Source organism: Eleutherodactylus coqui, chromosome 9, assembly GCF_035609145.1.
Source record: "Eleutherodactylus coqui strain aEleCoq1 chromosome 9, aEleCoq1.hap1, whole genome shotgun sequence".
In the NCBI taxonomy this organism is placed as follows: domain Eukaryota; kingdom Metazoa; phylum Chordata; class Amphibia; order Anura; family Eleutherodactylidae; genus Eleutherodactylus; species Eleutherodactylus coqui.
In genome coordinates this window covers 117,038,003-117,057,013 of record NC_089845.1, presented here as the reverse complement: position 1 = coordinate 117,057,013, position 19,011 = coordinate 117,038,003, and the positions used below count along the sequence as shown (strand labels likewise).

Below are 19,011 nucleotides of genomic sequence, written 5' to 3'. Positions count from 1 at the left end.
TGCGGTGACTCCCAGATTTAGCCAGAATTGTCTGTCTGGGAGATTCAATAGATGCGGCAGCGCTCTGTTATTCCATAAGGGGGTTTCCAGTGGGGTGTCCTCCTGTCCCGCCAGTTTCCTACATGCCTTCCAGACACTTACTGCGAGTCTGTGAATGGGCAGCATTGGTTTCGTCAACAGCCCCGGTTTTTCCAGGACTATCCAGAGGGATGCCTCCGAAAGGAAGTACATCAGGTGGTGCTCGGAGTTTGGGAGAGGAGCGCCCGACAGCCAGTAACGTATATATCTGACTTGCCCTGCCAGGTAATATATTTTAAAGTCCGGCAACGCCATCCCCGCCAGCTCTTTAGGCTTTTGTAGAGTTTCCATACGGAGTTTGGCTCTGGCCTTTCCCCATACGAATGATGTTATTAATGAATTAGTTGTTTTAAAGAATTTTTGTGCTACAGTTGTTTCTGCGTGTTCTAGTCGGTACAGGAATTTGGGGAGAATTATCATTTTAATAAGATTTATTCTTCCTGCCACAGATAGTGGCAGGGAACTCCAGGCTTTTAGTTTTAATTGCAGGGTCGCTAATAGAGGTGCGATGTTTAAATTAAAACTTTGAGTATGGTCCCTGGTGATGTAGACTCCCAGATATTTAAATTGGGGGACGATTTGCAGGTTGTGGTATACCTCCCCCACCTTCCATTCCTCCTCTCTCAGTGGCATAAACGTAGACTTCTGCCAGTTAATACGCAGGCCTGAAAAATTCCCGAATTTGTCCACCTGGGAAACGGCTAAGGGCAAAGTGTTCTGGGGTTCTGACATATAGAGTATTATATCGTCCGCATACAGTCCTATCTTGTCCTCTCTAGGACCAATTTGGGTCCCCTTATATAGTGCGTGTTGTCGAATTTTAAGTGCTAGGGGTTCTATAGCAATCGCGAATAGGAGGGGAGAAAGTGGGCAGCCCTGTCTGGTTCCCCTGTGAAGCGGGAAAGAGGCGGAGACCAGGCCGTTCGCCATTACTCTTGCCGTCGGGGCTGTATATAGGATGGAGACCCACCTGATGAACGGCTCCCCGAACCCGAATTTCCGCAGAACCTCCATCAGGTACGGCCACTCCACTGAGTCAAATGCCTTAGCGGCATCCAATGAGGCCAGTGCCCAGCCTTCCCTCCACCTCCGCCCCACCTGCGTAATTACCTGGGTCCTTCGGATGTTATCGGATGTGGACATTCCGGGAATAAATCCGGATTGGTCCGGATGTATGATATCCTTGATTGCTTGATTTAGCCTGCAGGCTAGCACCTTGGCGAGGATTTTGTAGTCTGTATTTAGGAGGGAGATAGGTCTATACGACCCACACTCCTCCGGGTTCTTTTCAGGCTTTAGTATAAGGACTATATTAGCCTCCAACATCGACTCTGGAAGGCGTCTTTTCTCAAATATATCCTCATATAGTGAAAGTAGTTGTGGTGTTATTTCCTCTCTGTACTGGAGATAGACTTCTACTGGTATGCCATCTATACCCGGGGTCTTATTTTTTGCCATGCCCTCCATTGCCTCCTGTATTTCTTCTATTGTGATAGGGCCATCTAGTAGGGATCTATGTGTTTCTTGTAATACTGGGAATGTTATGTTAGTTAGATAGTTCTCTAGCTCTGCTAAGGTATAGTTAATCTGGGACTTGTATAGGTCTTGGTAGAATTGTTGAAATCTCTCTAGTATATCTTGGGGGTCTGTGAGCACCGCACCCTCGGTCGATTTGATTCTCAATATTGGGGGGGAGGTATTTTCTTGCCGGGCCATATATGCTAACAGTTTACTGGACTGATTACCTAGCTCAAAAAAGGACTGACGGGTGAAGAATAGTCTCCTCTGAGCCTTTTCTTTCAAGTGTGTCAGATACTCTCTACCTACTTGTAGCCATTTATCTCTTTTTTCATTTGAGGGTTGAGCTATGAATTCTCTCTCTAATTGTTGGCATTGCTGCGCTAACTGTTCTTCTTCTCTAGCTGCGTTTTTTTTTATGTAAGAGATTGAGGATGTAAAGCATCCTCTAAGGTATGGCTTGAAGGCTTCCCACACTAGCATCCTGTCCCGGCTTTCTTCATGTGCCTCGTAATATATTTGAATTTGGCCTAGAATTCGATCGTTTGGGCCAAGCAGTGAAAGCCAGAACGGGTGTATCCGTTGCTTCCTAATTGCGGGGGGACCTGGTTTTTTGAGGACCATACAGATTGGTGAGTGGTCTGAGACCCCTCTTGGGAGGAATTCTATAGATTCTATTTTTGTGAACAGCGAGGGGGATCCAAATATATAGTCTATGCGGCTCAGTGCATGGTTATGGGCTGCATGGCAAGAAAATTCCTGTTGGTGAGGGTGAAATGTTCGCCATAAGTCCAGCCATCCAGCCACTGAGATCATAGAAGCCAGGCGAGTCGGTCCCCCGTCTCCCGCCCCCCGAGCACCCCCCCCAAATCTGTCCTGGTGTGGGTCCATGACCATATTCATGTCCCCCATACAGATAGTTGTTACATCTGGTGTAAATGAGGCAAATTGTATGCCTTCTGCCAGCAGGGCTGTTGACGTTGTTGGTGGATTATAGTAGCATAGGAGTACATATGGTTCATTGTTTATTTTGGCTCTTACGAAAATATATCTACCCTCTGGGTCTCTTTTTAATTGTTCTACCTCCCATCTGATGGACCTTTCTATCAGTAGGGACACCCCCCTAGAGTACGATGTATGGTATGAGTGTGCCGACCACTGAACCCATGGCTTTAGCAGGCATTTAGAAGTTTCAGGCGTGAGGTGGGTCTCCTGGAGGCATAACACATGCGGTCGCCAGGAGCGTATTAAGGAGTTTATTATGACTCGCTTCCTGGGAGATCCCATGCCTCTGACGTTCCAGGATACAAAAATCATCTCAGCCATTGGCAAAGGTGTTTTAATTGAGCCCGGATGAAATTATTTATGCTACTCAGTCCGCCAGGAGACCCCCCACCACGCCCCACCACGTCCCCCCTACCCGCCATGCAATCGCACTTCAATACATTTATAGAGAAAACATTGAATATCTGATGCATACACTCTAAAAACATCATGGCAGCGTACTACCAAATTATAACTCTTAAAACCGTTTACAACTGAACAGGCTTTGAATACTGACTATCGTTGCGTTAGTATTCGTGGCTAACTTTAACTCGGGGTAACCAACTTAGCATAGCTCCATCGTTGCTATACTTGTGGTTTTGGTTGTTAATACAATGATGTGAACCGACCATGTCATATTGTGCATTTATTAGGTGGACTCCCTTCCAAGAAGATGGGAGGGAATAAGGAGTTCTGGGGGAGGCGGAGGGGGGGGGGGGGGATGGGGAAAGGCGAGCACAGGGCGGTTATTGTCAGGGGTGACCCGGAGGGGGGAGTGATTCCCCCCCAGATCAGCAACCCACATCACAACTAGGCGGCCCTGATGGGCCTCTTACATATAATATGAAAGTCCCGTCACCTACAGGAGGACAGAAGTAATGGTTAGGTTTTGGTATACATTACAGTCTCTCTGGCCGTCGTCTGGTGTTCAACCACTCCCCTGCTTCAGATGGTGAGGAGAAGAAACGGGTGCGATCTCCGTCTATCACTCGTAGTCGCGCTGGGTACATCATAGAATACGGGAGCTGCAGATCTCTAAGTTGCCTTTTAATATTGAAGAACGAGGCTCTTTGCTTCTGGAGGTCCGCCGAGAAGTCCGGGAAGATGGAGACCGTAGCGTTATCGTGGCGTAGGGGTCCGCCTTTTCTGGCAGCTTGCAGGATATTATCCCTGTCACGGGAGTTAAGTAGCTTTGCCAGTAGCGGTCTGGGTGGGGCGCCGGGTATGGGTGGCTTCATTGGCACTCGATGAGCCCGTTCGATGACAAAGACCTGCGATAGTTCTGCATTGGGGAGAAGCTCACGGAGCCACTTCTCTAAGAATTCTTCTGGTCTCTGTCCCTCGGTTCTTTCTGGCAGGCCGACTATACGCAAATTACTGCGTCGTGAACGATTTTCGAGGTCGTCCGCTTTCTGTCTCCAGTAGTCGGCCTTCTGCGTAAGATCTCTTATTGCGGCTGACATTGGGGGAACAGTGTCGTCTAGCGTAGAAATTCTATCTTCCGTCGCTGTGACTCTTTCTCTCAGATTTTGAAGGTCTTGTCTAAGAAGACTGACATCCATTTTAACTTCATCGATTTTACTGGTAAGAGTAGTCGTGGATGTTTGGATTGCTGTCAGTAGCTGTTCGGATAATTGTTGTAGAGTTTGAACTGTCCCTTCTGTTAGATTTGGATTAGTGTTCTTTATTGGAGGGGATGAGCCCCCCGGGGCCGGCGGCCCAGAGTCGGATCCTGCATCTCTGCGATTTTCATTTCTGACAAATGCCTTTAATTTGTCTGCTGCAGCGTTCTGCCTGGTAGGCCCCATGCTGCTTAGTCAGAGGTATTTAGCGGCGTATTCGGCTGTCTGTCTGTATTTTATAGTGCTGGGTTCACCAGTATACTTGTTGCAGGGCTTATCTGCGTGGTGTTTGGTCTATGCTTTGTAGCCAGCTATGGTGGTCTTTTGCAGGCCTTACTCTCTTCTCCCCCTTTGTTTTGGGGGGTATTCTGGGTCTGTTTCTTTTGGCCTATTCTCTAGGTATTGTGGGGGAGGGGGGGTTCCACTCTCTGGCACGTGTCTATTTAGTATACAGGAGCTGCTGCTCCTTTTCTCCCCTTCCCCCCCAGCACACTTAACTGTTTGTTGCTGCTGGCGCTGCCTTTCTCCTTCAGATAGGGGACCTCTGTATGACCTCTTCTCCTGACCTCTCACCTTCAGCTCCAGCAGTCCAACTCTCTGAGTAGGGTTATGTCAGCCGCAGCAGTGCAGATCTGCCGTTTATGTCGCTGTGGCTGTCGGCACTTTGGTTGTGTGATAGACATGATGATTATTTATAAAATGTCTATCGCTTTGTATAACCCAAATGTATTATGCTATTGTAATGACTTCAGCCTAATGTGGAACTCTGCTGCATAAGGAAAGAGTTAAATCACAGTGTTATATGTTATTGCTTGAGTGTTTTCCCAGTCCTCCCCATCCCCCACACACAGAATCTTCTTGAACAAAGGGATATCTACTTTCACTTTCAGGTTCGAGCACATGTTTGTGAGACAAAGACTTGCTTATACATTGGACTTGAGAGAAGGTGGGCAGGAAGGAGGTGGGATTATATATGATCCGACAAATGAGAATCCTATATGTTACTGATGTAACCTGTTGCACGCCCATTGTGTGTCTGTACAATAAAAGGCCCTGTCTGTCTGTTTCTGGGCAGAGAGCCATTTTGAGCATGAGACTGATACCTCGTGTTTGACTTGGTCAGTGTGCGCATACTGCTTCTACACAATACTCAATTTGGAAGCGACAAAATACCCCAAAAGCCTGCTGGAGAAATCATATTCCAGTTCAGTGGCGTCTCCTGGGTGGACCGAGTTAAGAGATTTTGATTTCTTTCATTCTGGAAAAATACAGAGATCGGCGGATGGCACGCAGAACTCAGGGGCCCGAAAATCTACAGAACACGGTAAGATTGCTTTATGTAAATCTACCGATGTGATCTGGGTTCTGACTGCTTTTCTGCCTGTTCCTGGTCCAGAGTGATAAATCAATGAAAGGCAGGTAATATAGTTCTTTCTTACTCGGAAAAGACCACCGTTTTAACCTGCTTAAGGGGTATTTTGTATGCTGTGTCTGTTATGTCTGAGACGGTTAAAAATTGTGTATACAAGACCAAGAGATAAATTCTGTGAGGGTTAATGTGTCGGGAGGGCGGACTCGGCTGTTTAAGTCTGAGGGAACACGCCAGTGACACGTGCTCCTAGGTAAAACTAGTGTGAGGTTAGGAAGATTTATGATACGTATACTTACCATATGATTGAGCGTGTTATGTTCTCATATGTGGAAAGGTATTTACGGGTGAATATAGCCGTGGTGTGACGGCTGATTTCTCCAGAATATTATTGAGGTTTTGGTCATTGAAAATAATCATCAGTCTCTGTGTATAGCTAAATGTCCTGTCTAGATCGTGTACAAGGAGTGCTCTTGGGGATTACTAGTATACGGTGGGCTGATATAAAGGTAGATGAGATATATATATACCTTGAGCCGTTGTGGGTATTCTCCAGTAATCCCGTCTGTCTGGTATTATAGAAAGAATGTGCAGTGTTGATTATTGGGGGAGGGGTGCTGGTAAGAGAGTGGACTGAAGTTAAGCCACTAAGAGCACTTCTCAATTAACCCTTTCTGTTTACTTTGTCTTTCCCTGTGTTTTATAGAATTAATGCGTATTGTAATCTGAGTGGGAAAGAGGTTATATGGGAAGGATTTGAAGAAAGCAGATTTTACAAGAGAAACACTACTGTGTCTTCGAATAGAATGAATAGAAACTTTGAATAGAATAGAATAAGCAGGTAGCATAGAGTTGAGCAAAGTGAACAAGGACAAAGGTCATAGAGCTTGTCATCTGGTTGCTGAAGGCAGCAGAGTTTACTGAACATGTAGAAATGTTATACAAAGAGAAGGACCAGGAAAAGTTGCAGAAAGAAATGTTAGGTCATGGACAGGTAAGATAGGTTGTAGAAAGTTTTCAGAAGATGAGCAGGAAGCCTAGCAGAAAGAAATGTGTTTTTAGATTGCTAGAAGGAGGTATAATGTAGTTAAGAGATTGAAGAGGGGAAAGCATGTAGGGGGGGTATGTGTATTGCTTATGAACAATGTAATGTCTTTGTGTTGACTACAGCCCCTCCCTGTAATGGCGGCCGTGCTTGCAATGTTTACAATCCAACATAGTGTGACTCTGCAGTAAATGTAGTGAGGCCTGCCCCCACCCTGAAGTTATTTCCCCCCATGTGCTCACTTTCAGGGTGTGTGATGTTACTTCCGGTCCCTCCCCATCCGGGGCAGGACCTGGCCCCGCCCCTTCCTCCTCCAGCGGCCATCTTGCCTCACCTGGAAGTGCTGCTACTCAGCAGCCATTTTGCCTCACCTGGGAGTGCTGCTGCCCCTGGCCCCGCCCGTTCCTCCGGCAGCCATTTTGCCTCACTTGGGAGATTTGTAGCCCCGCCCCTTTCTGCCTCTGGCGGCCATTTTGCTGCATTTGGGAAGCCTATATTTCCCAATGCCACTGTATCCAGTGCTAACATCATGATTGTCTGAACAAAGGTTTCGTTTGACCAGACTTTGTTACGCTCCAAGATGTGGCCACTTTGGATGTGTGATAAGTTCAGGGAAACAAACCTTTGTGGAGATGCAGCTTGGGACATAGTAGATGACTAAGCTGGTTTATAGTGCATGGAAGATTGGAGTTGATGCATGGGGGACAGAGGCCAGGAATACATGACAGGGGACGCTCTCTCATGTTCCCAGGGGCTCTGTTTTCCACTGCCCACTTCTCCAATGGATGCTCAGACAGATGATGTTACGGAAGGCTCCTACAGATGAAATAATTTCCCTATAGTCACCCAGCAAACTTTTTCATGCAATTTGGTGAAGTAATTTTACTTTTTATGTGAAGAAAGAGGGACTGAATTGCCCAGAGTAGGATGTTAATTCATCCGTATTTTTTAGTTTTTCTTTAAGTCTTTTGTATATTCTAGTGTCAGTCTACACTGAAGCTATAATTATATTCCGACAGGAGAGTAAAAGCTAAACGCTGGTCATACCCTGAAATACTATTACACTGGGTGACGTAAAATTTTACTTGTGTTGCGCCCCCTTGTGTTAAAAAATGCTAACTGCGACCTGAAATAAAAAAAAAAAAATTTTTTAAGGAGATTTTTGCTCAGACTTCGCTGCATACAATGTCACCTTGACCTACAAAGTGCTTGTTTTTGTGCCTCTTGGTTTACTAGTTTGAACGCAATGACTCTTTTTCCATTGAGTATTGCGGTTCAAAAGGGGGGAGGCATAGGTGATCTGGGTCATAGATGATCTAGGTGTTGTAGATCAGCTATTGGGTTTGAAAAAAAATAAATAAATGATTTTGTGCTACAAGATTCCGAGCCATGTGAAATAGAACATCAGAACGATTATTTAGTACTAATTCAGTAAGAAACTGCAGATATGCAAACAGTTATCAGAACCTCTGTTGATAATGCATATGTTGAGCTTTTTGCAGATGGTACCAGGGTGAGGATTGATGACTCCACATCGGATATGCAGTGGTCACACAACAAGATGTCCTAGAAGCAGAAGCTCTGCCTCCGCATGTCACAGTACAATAAGCGGAATGGAAGGCCCTCACTGAGGCGAGTAGAGTGGCGAGAGGTAAGACGGCAACCCTTTACACTGACTCCTGGTATGCATTTGGCATAGCTCATGATTACGGCCCAATATGGAAGGCCAGACAGTTTTCTACCTTAGCAGGACAACCAATTGAGAATGGTGCAGCGGTACAGAGTCGCATGGAGGCCCTGCTTCTACCTGACAAAGTTGAGAGTTCGCACCGAGTCCTACACTGGAGAGGCGAGAGACGACACCCTCGCTGACAGCATAGCAAAGGCAGCGGCCCTCAAGCCGTGGAAGAAAGAAGAAAGATACTGACAGCATGAGTCAGTGGTAAAAAACTTTGGACATTGACAAAAATTTGGACTTTGATATGCTAAAAGACTTTTACAGTTACAAGCCAGCAAGGAAGAAAAGAATAAATGGACTAATATGGGAGCAGCAGAAACAGGACAGCGTGTGGTGAACGGTCAACAGCACTTGCCCACCACAGTTCCTGTATCCCATGATGGCCCAGCTGATGGACGCAAAGACCCACCTAGTAAAGCAGCACTGACGACGACGCTTGAAAGAGGTTGGGCGACTTCTAGGTTCTCTGTAGCTGCTGCATCATTTGTCCGGTTTAGCATGATCTATGCCATGGGTAAGTCAGGGCAGAAGTAAATTTGCCACATCACACTTGCCGGGACCACTCTACCCATTTCAGGGATTGCAAATTGACTACGTTCAGCTCCCACATGTTGGGAAGTATGACTACGTGCTTGTTGTTGTTGATGTCTTTGCAGGTTGGAGGCCGACTCTGTTACCAAGGTAAACAAGTAGGTAACCGCAAAGAAGCTCATGAACGAGGTAAACTGTGAATATGGGGTACCAGAAGTGATTCAGAGTCAGACAGAGGTATAAACTTTGCAGGTGAATGTAACATGTCATGTCTGCTCTGGATGTATCCCAGGCCTTTTACATACTGTACCACCTTTAGTGTAGTGGAAAGGTGGAGAGACGTAGTGGCACGCTAAAAGTAAGATACTTAAAAATGACGCCACTTTGGAAAGGCTGTCATCCAATAGCCTTATACAGTGTTAGATATGAACCTAGGGGGGATTATACATTATCTCCCTACGAGATTGTTTGGGCTAGCCCCAAGGCTAGGTCTTTACTATCCTCAGTGGTTACAATTACAATCTGATGTGTTGACTGAGTATGTAATTTCCGTTGTTAAAGAACTAACCAAAGCCTATGCACAGGTGTTCTCTTCCAGACTCAGAGGCAGACACTGGGACACATATCTTGCAGCCTGGGGATTGGGTGTGCGTCAAGAAGTTCCTCAGGAAGCACCCTCCTGAGCCCAGATTTGATGGCCCCTACCAGGTGCTTCTGACTACTGCCACAGCTGTGAAACTAGCCGAAAGACTTACATGGATCCATGCTTCATACTGTAAGAAAGCTTCAGATCCGGGAGACCAGTCTTAGTTGTGCCAAAGACGTTACTCTGGTTAGGGCTAGTGAGAGAGGAGGGTGGCAACTGGAATCCTTAGTCGGAAGAATATGAGGGTATGGTTACCTTCTAGTATAACTCGTCCAATGCTCAAGTAGCCGCATATTCCTTCGACTATTGTACTGTGGTCCCGTGTCTAGGCGCAAGATCCCACCGCAGGCCAGATTTAGCCCAGTCCAGCTGGTTATATGACTTATATACCCGGGGAATACAATATGTTTGCGCCACTGATAACGTCTGGGGAGAAGACTGCCGTTATTGGGGATTAGTGGGATGGAACACAGAAATAGACTAGTCCTATAAACCGCGAAGTGCCTTAAATAAGAAAGGGAGGAGCGGGAAATCCCTAATTAGTCGTATAACCCTCCTTGAGAATAATAAGGACAGCAGGTATTGGAAGGCTGAACTTAGTATGTTGCTTGGTTTTAATGCGGTTTTACATTAACCATGGGAGATCCAAGCCCGGGGGACGGGGAGACTTATAGTCTGGGGACATACCGGTACGGGAGGACAGATCCCTTAGGGAAGTTTAAAATAAGGGATATGGTAGATGCAGCCGAATGGAAGCCTTCACTTAGTCCTGTGCCCATAATTAACCCCCTCCGCCGTAAGATAAAGACCTTGACGAACATGATGATCATAGCCGACCCTACCTTTGAGGACACCTTGACAGTAGCGACTGGCTACTCTGACCAGAATCTCTGGTTGGAGTTGATGAGGTACAATGCTAACAGGAGCAACAAGTCTAACTGTTGCGTGTGCGGTAGTGCCCGACCACACTTGGGGATGGTCCCCCTAAATCTCCCTGTAGATGCTGAAGAGTGGTTTATTAGTCTCTTCACGAACATTTCCGCTAATTACACTGTCCGTGAGAAATGGAAGAAGGAATACTCTATAACTACTTAAGTGTTTTGCACCGGAGAGAGTGTTACTGACTACCCTGGAAACTACACCTGCCAGGCAAATAGGCAGGGTGGAGGGAGATTTTTGGGGAACTCGCCAACGGGTATTGCTCCTCCTACAGTATGATAGGAGGGGAATAGATGCAGAATCAGGTCCAGTCCTTAGGAGACGTTTACTGGCTTTGCGGAGACATGAGGTAGAGGACCCGCCTGGAGGGTAATTGGACAGGGGAGTGTGCCTTAGTAAAGCCCTTATGCTCCTCCACATCCTGTCAGACACCAATGTTTTCCTTGTTTAAAAAAGGATGAAGAGCCAGTTCCGATAATGCCAACCACATACGCTATCAAAGAAAAAGGAGAAATGTACTAGTACTGCGCCTGCCCCGATCTCCTAAGATGGACTGTCAGTGGAATTCCCATTTGCCTAGGGATAGTGCAGAAGACCTTAGGTTCCGGCGAGGGCACACCCTGTGGGGTGTTAACTTGTACAGATAGAGGGTATGGATGCCCGGAAATGAGCCCAGGGAATCCATGGCCTCCCTCTGAGGTGAGGTAGGGATCCCCCCCTCCTAGGAGTAGGGACTTACGGGCAGTGGGAAAACCCTGACGCAAGGGTGAGGCGACTTGGACGTGTTCACCATTAGGACTATCTCCAGGAGGGACTTTGGTGTGGGTGAAGATTAGGGAGTCCCACGCCGTGCGTACCTGTGCACGCTACTAGTATTGTAACATTATGCTAGAGCGAGAAGAGAGACCCCTGGTGGTAGCTTTGATCTACACGTGTACATTGACGTCATAGGATAGCCAAGGGGGGTACCTGACGAGTTTTAAAAATTAGAGACCAAGTTAAAACTAGATTCGAGTCCATTTTCCTGATCATTAGGGTAAATAAATGTTGACTGGATTAATTATGTTTATTATAATTAGCAGTGGTTTATAAATTATACTAGAGACGCCTTATAGGGACTAGTCGACCAATAGGACCTACCTCGACTATGACTTTTTTAAAAATAGAATGGCCTTAGAGACGACTTTAGCTAAAAAGGAGAGTGTCTGAAAGATGATAGGGGAGACTTGTCATACCTACATCCTAGACGACATGTGACCCGCAGGTAAAGACGCAGTTGCCATTAAGAAGCTGACCGCACTAACTAAAAAGAGCTAACTTTTGGGACCAGCACTCGCCATGGATGAGCGGGTGGTAAAGGATCCTGGCACAGACGGGCGTCGCTGTTGTATGTGAACTGATGGTTATCTTTTCTGTTCTAGTCTGCTGTGTTATCCCCTGTGTCAGAGAGACCTGTGAAACTGATGCTGGAAAAGCCGCTCCCACCATGAGTTTGCTGGATGCATCCCCAGAAGGAGTGGACAAGTCCTACACCCCCTTGAAGACCCTAAAACGAACCTTCAACGCGCTCCAGTTATAGGCTCATGCGCAGAAGACTGTGAAAATTAGATAGAGAGTTAGAGGATAGACATTTTAAGGGGGGATTGTGATAGACATGATGATTATTTATAAAATGTCTATCGCTTTGTATAACCCAAATGTATTATGCTATTGTAATGACTTCAGCCTAATGTGGAACTCTGCTGCATAAGGAAAGAGTTAAATCACAGTGTTATATGTTATTGCTTGAGTGTTTTCCCAGTCCTCCCCATCCCCCACACACAGAATCTTCTTGAACAAAGGGATATCTACTTTCACTTTCAGGTTCGAGCACATGTTTGTGAGACAAAGACTTGCTTATACATTGGACTTGAGAGAAGGTGGGCAGGAAGGAGGTGGGATTATATATGATCCGACAAATGAGAATCCTATATGTTACTGATGTAACCTGTTGCACGCCCATTGTGTGTCTGTACAATAAAAGGCCCTGTCTGTCTGTTTCTGGGCAGAGAGCCATTTTGAGCATGAGACTGATACCTCGTGTTTGACTTGGTCAGTGTGCGCATACTGCTTCTACACAATACTCAATTTGGAAGCGACAAAATACCCCAAAAGCCTGCTGGAGAAATCATATTCCAGTTCAGTTGTTTCACCCGGCGTCTAATCGCCCCCCCGCGCTGATAGAGGCTCACCGGGCCCAAGCTGTTGCCGGCTGGGTCCTCTTCCGCAAGATGGCGGCGGTAGCTGCAGCACCACGTGTGCCTCCACCGGGTCCCTGCCGTCAGGGGGCGCCTTATAAGTATCTCGGCACCCGGGGCGCCGCCGGTCGTCTCAGCCCCCTGCCTCCCTCTATGTGGTCTCCTCCGCACAGCCCTTCACCATTGGGCCCGTCTGCCCCGTCCTCAGGATAGCGGCCGTGTCAGCCGCGGCGCTGCAAGCCTGTCGCCGGCGTCGCTATGGCTGCCGGCGTCACAGACTCCGCACCGGGGCTCAATCCTCCTCCTCTCTGTGGTGGCAATGGGGGCGATAGGCCCGGGAAGTCGCTCGCCGATCGGGAGCCCTCCTCACAAAATGGCGGCCGCAGCTTCCCGCGCTCACCTCCAGGGTCCTCTCGCCGTGGTGTCCGGTAAGCGTCCCTCCGCTCTGCAGCCCCGCCGGTGGTCTGGGCACTTCACTCCTCTCCCTCCGCTATGTGGAGCGCCAGGTCCAGAGTCCGCCAGTCAGCCGGTGACTCCCGCTCCGCAGCGACGGCCCTCTCCACCTCACAGGCCCCGTTTCTAGCTCCGCTCCCGCCGCACCTCGGTCGTCAGGGGTGGCCGTCCGGAGATGCAGTTTCTTCCCCCTTCCTCCGGTGATGGTATATCGGGGTTGGGAGTCCTCAGGATCAGTACAGGATTACCGGTAGGTCAGCTTGAGCAGGAGCCCTTCTTACATGCGGCCGGTCAGGACGGCTGCTTGGCCACGCCCCCCGCCAGAAGGGCTTTTTAAAAAAATTTTTTCAGCTATGTACAGCATATTTGTTGACAAATTTGAGAATAATTTATAGGGTGGCAGAAGCCTACTAGTTTAGTTTATATGTGCTGGCCGGGTGTATGACAAGTAGGGTTGCTCTATGATGCAAATATGACTGGCCCATAAAGTGCATGACAATTGGGGCTGGAACTCCTTGGTATCTGGGACACCTTTACTGACTGATGCATGACCTCCCACCTCCTGGGTTGTAACAGTGTGTCGCAATTGTCATTAAAAGAGGGTGGTTATTACCATTAACATTATTATCCCTGGCTGTTCCCTGTTTACATTGCTTGGATTGCTGCCGCGGTTGTTTACCCAGCTGGCCGCTGCAACCAGTGTGAAGCCCCAAAATAGAATGTTTTCCCGGTCTCCTTAGGATAAGATAATCGATATCAGATTGGTGGTGTTCCAACTCCCGACACCATCAGCTGATTCAGAGGGAGTGCTGCGGCCTCTTCACTGTTTACCAGGTACAGCTCGGTACGTTTTGTAGTTCTTGTGCCTGATATTACAGCAACTAAGCTGCTGAACGGGCTCAAGCACCGCAAAATGCAGAGAGCTATGCCTGGGGAAATAGGGGAGAGGTGTTTCGGAGAGGAAAAGTGTTTTTTTTTTTGTTTTTTTTAGGCTTTCACCATTTTGCTGGATGGGTAAAAACTGATAGATCGGTGGGACCCCACCTATCCCGAGAACGACAAATCCTTTCTCTTCTATTTCTCAATGAAGGGGTACTTCTCCTTGTCGCGATAATGTCTCTGTGAATAGACTGCTGGTCATGTAAGCACGGCTCAATCAATTTAAATAGGGCTGACAGCTAGATCTGTCAAATGCGTTTGGTTATTTCCGTCAGCCCCATTGAACTGAATAGAGTGGTGCTCGCTCATGTGCGGCCAGCAGTCCGCTGTGACGTTATAGGGAGAAGCATGAAGAAAATTGGGAGGGTGGTGCTGGGGTTTAATGGGTCGCCTGATCTTGGGATCGGGTTGTGGGTGCTCCTAGTGGTCGGGCCCTCACCGATCTATCAGTTTTCACCCATCTAATTGATAGGTGAGAATTTCAAAACACCTCTTACTTTCTGGAATACCCTTTTTAAATCTGATTTGTGAGAGTGCTGGAAATTGGACCCTAAGCAATCTGATATTGATGACCTCCGTGTTAGGCTGGGGCTACATGGAGACTTTTTGTAGTGTGATTATTATTAATTTTTTTCTTAACTATTCTTTGCAACTCACATTATTCCCCTGGACTGCAGCTTGAGGGTGCGGGCAGACGAGCGTAGGCATATTTACGTTCGCACGAGCGCAACGTATAATCGCCCGAGCGATCGTTTTTCACCGATCACTACCAGAGCTAGAAAGCGTATTTTCGTTTGTTCCTACTTTGCAAACAGTCTTTTCGGCGATCGAATATGCGTTGGCGCGTATTTCGGTCGCATATGTTCCGTTTTTTTTCGAATTGCCGTTTTTACGCACCGTAAAATCGCCCATGTGAACGAATACATTCGAAACCATTGCCTCAGATGGTCACGTATATACGTTTGGTCGCAAAAACGCGCCGTTTATGCGCTCGTCTGCCCGCACCCTGATAGTTAGAACCAGAAAGTTGCGCTATGAAAAGTCTCCATGGAGCCCTGGCCTTACACAGTACATCTTCTGACATGTCATTGAGACTTCTGAGAAGATGTTATTAAGGTGTTCAGTCCCCTTCTAATCACTAGAAAAGAAGACTATAGAGCCTTCCTGCGCGCTGCACCCCTCCGCCTCTTATCTATGGTTTAATTACAGCCTTATAAAAGATTCATCTATTTACATTTTAGATTTGATATTGAAGAAGAGCTAACTAAAATTGATAAAGGCAAAGAGAACAACGAACAATCTAAGACCGTTATAAATGCGGCAGCAACAAAAATAAAGAAGACTGTAGATACAACGGGTAGGTCTGCAGAAGTGTAATCTTTACATTTGATCTGCTTTATCTGTGATATTATATATTAAACATGAATGTCATTAGTTATTTCTTCAAACTTCATTAAAATATGTAAAGAGAGCTGACAGATGCTTTTTAATTGTCTGTTTTAGCAGATACTTGTATTTCCTGTTACTATTGGGGCGAGTTTTGCTTTCTCAGAACCAACGCATTGTGTCGTTCCTCTATCATTCCTCCTGGAAAAATATGAATAAATTGACAACTGGGCATCATCATTCCCTTTGTCATTGTAGGTGTGTCTAACTGTCTATATGCAGTGTAACACTGACAACACTAACTGGACAATGTCCAACACATCCTCAACTAGTAACACCCTGGTATCCATTTATTCATAGCTTTCCAGGACGTCAAATTTAGAGATCTAAGAAAAGTTGCCCCCACACTGCTATTTTGGGGGGAACACATGCATTTATTGAACACACACCTGTTAGGAGAGCTCACAGGTCCTCCTAAAAGGGAATGCATCACCTATATCTTTTCCACTAACTAATGGTAAAATGTTCCATGTTTAATTTTGTTTTTACTTTCTGGTTGTAGATTTTTAGTCTATTTTCTGTCTGTGATTATGAAGGGGGGGCTATTTTGCTGGAGCTGCATTTGAAAGAATTTAGGGATATTTTACAACAATCTTATGGGACTTTCGTATAATATACAGGATCTAATCCATTGACTTCTATGGCAGAATATTCTTTGCATGCGCTGTGAACTTTGCACAGATTATTGTGCAGGGTGGGGAGGAGGTGAGCTGTGACCATACCCGATTATGAATGGTGGGTCCTGTGTTATCTATATGGAGGTGATACATTTCATTGTATTCCTGCCTGTAATAATGAGATGACTGCTGAAAAGTTTTCTCTATAGAGCAGAACGTGTCAGACGATTAATAGGCTTAGTGATCCGTGTAAAAACTGCAGAATAATATTAGGATTTTTAAAAATCTGGATTGTGATGTCAAAAATTATAAAAAAAGAAATTCTGAAAAATATGTTCAATATAAAAACGTGATTTATACAGTAGGTGATTTTTTTTGATGACACATTCCCTCTAACATTTTGTCTTGAATGCTTAGTCTAATGGTAATCAAATATTTTTTTAGGTATCGGCCAAGAACAAAAAAAGCTCCTTGCGGAACGTGAGAAGGATAAAGGGAATGAAGCTTTCAGATCGGGGGACTATGAGGAGGCCATAGCATATTATAGCAGGTAAGTCGGTTGTTTTAACTTTTTAACATTAACTTTATGTAATCAAACATTTTAAAGGATGATTGGCTATACAGTACATGAGATAACTTATGTGTGTGGGTCCCTCTAAACTCTTCTCCACAGAAGAAGAGATCGGGCATGTTGGATCTCAAGTAGAGATGAGTGAGCGAGCATACTTGATAAGGCAAACTACTCGAGCGAGTAGTGCCTTATTCGAGTACCTGCCCGCTCGTCTCTAAAGATTCGGCTGCCGGCGTGGGGGACAGGTGAGTTGCGGTGGTGAGCGGGGCAGGGGGGGAGGGGGAGGGGGAGGGAGAGAGAGATCTCTCCCCCCTCCGTTGCTCCCCGCCCCTGCCGGCACCCGAATCTTTAGAGGCGAGCGGGCAGGTACTCGCATAAGGCACTACTCGCTCGAGTAGTTTGCCTTATCAAGTATGCTCGCTCATCTGTAATCTGAAGTTATGGTGAACAATGAGGTATCTTCCAGTACATTGTTTCTTTTATGGGTCTGTCTGCATGCTGCCTCATGAAAATATACAAGACTGTATAAACCGTAATGTAAAGGAGGCCTTTTTAGCCCCACAGGGGGAGCCCATTATAAAAGGGTGGAGAGGCGATTTTAGTTGCAGGCTTTCAGGACACATGACATTTGTTAATTGCCATTAACAATCTTGTTTTACGCGTGTTTGTTTTTTTTTCTCATAGGAGTATATCTATATTACCCTCAGTAGCTGCATATAACAACAGAGCCCAGGCAGAGATTAAGCTAAAGAACTGGCAGAATGCTTTAAATGACTGTCAACAAGCCCTGCATCTGGAGCCTAACAACGTGAAGGGTAAGGTTTCTCGAAGGATTGGAAAAATTAGCTGTTTGCCAGGGGTGGGATCTGAGGCCATCAGGTGATTACTTCAAGGGCTGTAATCTGAAAGGGTTTGTCTCTGATGAGACAACCCCTTTAATTTATATAGGGGCATCATGTAGATGTCACATTTAGTTTCTACTTGTCTCATGCAAGTGTGGAGTCACTGCTGCTTTTTTAGTCAAGAGTAGTAATAATAATTTATATAGCGCCAAATATTCTGCAGCACTTTACAACTCAGAGGGAATATAAACAAAATAAGGCATAACCTACAGTATTAAAGGGGTTGTCCGAGTTAAGGAAACCCCTGTGACCGGGTCCCCCATGCATTAAAAAAAACCCTTTCAGTTACTCCCCTCTCTCCGCTTTCCCGCATTCATCCCCCGCCACTAGCTCCAGACTCCTCTATCTGTTTACAGGCAGCTGTAACGTCTCATAAATCTGCTGGGGCAGCCAATGACATCTCTCGCCCATGATCGTTGAGCACTGTAATTGGCTGCTGCAGTTTGTTTGTAGACTGGCTCCGCTTCCAAAGTGATGTCACAGGGAGTCCGCAAAGGAGGACGAATGGGGAAGAGTGGAGAGGTAAGGAACTGCTATTATTTTTTTGTTTTGTTTTGTTTTTTAATGCATGGGGGACCTGTTGTAAAGGTTTCCTTAACTGGAATCAGAGTTTAGACCCTGAGCTATCCGACAGTTATACCCTTTCCTGTGGATAGGAGATTCATGTCTTTAGTGGTAAAACCATTTTATATAACACTGCTCACGTTATGTTGGAAAAATTGAAATAATGATCTTATCAGTCAACTTTCCATTCTCCATCTGTTGGACCAGGTCAATGCACTTTAAGGCCAGTTTGAAAAGCGTAATATAGGCACATTTTGTGCCACAGATCTAATGAGTTGGCCTAATAGTAGAAGCTTTTCTAGGTTTTGTTATAATTTAAGTATTTTATCATTCCAGCTCTTTTGCGGCATGCTGTTGTCAACAAAAACCTCTGTAATTTCCAGGCTGCGGTCAATGATCTGAATACTGTCCTTTTTTTTGAACCAGAGAATCCAACAGCAAAGGTACGCTGTACACAAGTTGTACATAGGTCATCATTTAGGGCTAATGCCCACGGATGTATTTCTGACGCATTTTCCGCGGTGGAAAAACCTGCAGCGTTATTCCGCAGCTGTTAGGTTCTATTGAACTTAAACTTAAATGCACTGCACTGCGCATTCGCGCCGACTCACCGGATGGGTCTCTCGCGGCGGATCCAGAGAGATGAGTATGGGGTCTTTGGGGGGTGCTGTGTTGGACTCCACTGCGATATTCTGCTAGCGGAGTCCGACACGACCGTGGGCATGAGGTCTTACTGGTCAGATGATTAGGAT

General features: G+C 46.2%; 1 protein-coding gene across 2 annotated transcripts in view; it reads left to right on the top strand.

Moving 5' to 3' along the window:
• Positions 1-19,011, top strand: part of SPAG1 (sperm associated antigen 1) — an 84,669-nt gene that overhangs the window by 13,415 nt on the left and 52,243 nt on the right. For both annotated transcript variants that reach the window (XM_066578387.1, XM_066578388.1), the window contains exons 6-9: positions 15,401-15,516; positions 16,667-16,772; positions 17,478-17,608; positions 18,596-18,702. In XM_066578387.1, the coding sequence (XP_066434484.1) occupies positions 15,401-15,516; positions 16,667-16,772; positions 17,478-17,608; positions 18,596-18,702 (460 nt within the window). The remainder of the gene's footprint in view (positions 1-15,400; positions 15,517-16,666; positions 16,773-17,477; positions 17,609-18,595; positions 18,703-19,011) is intronic.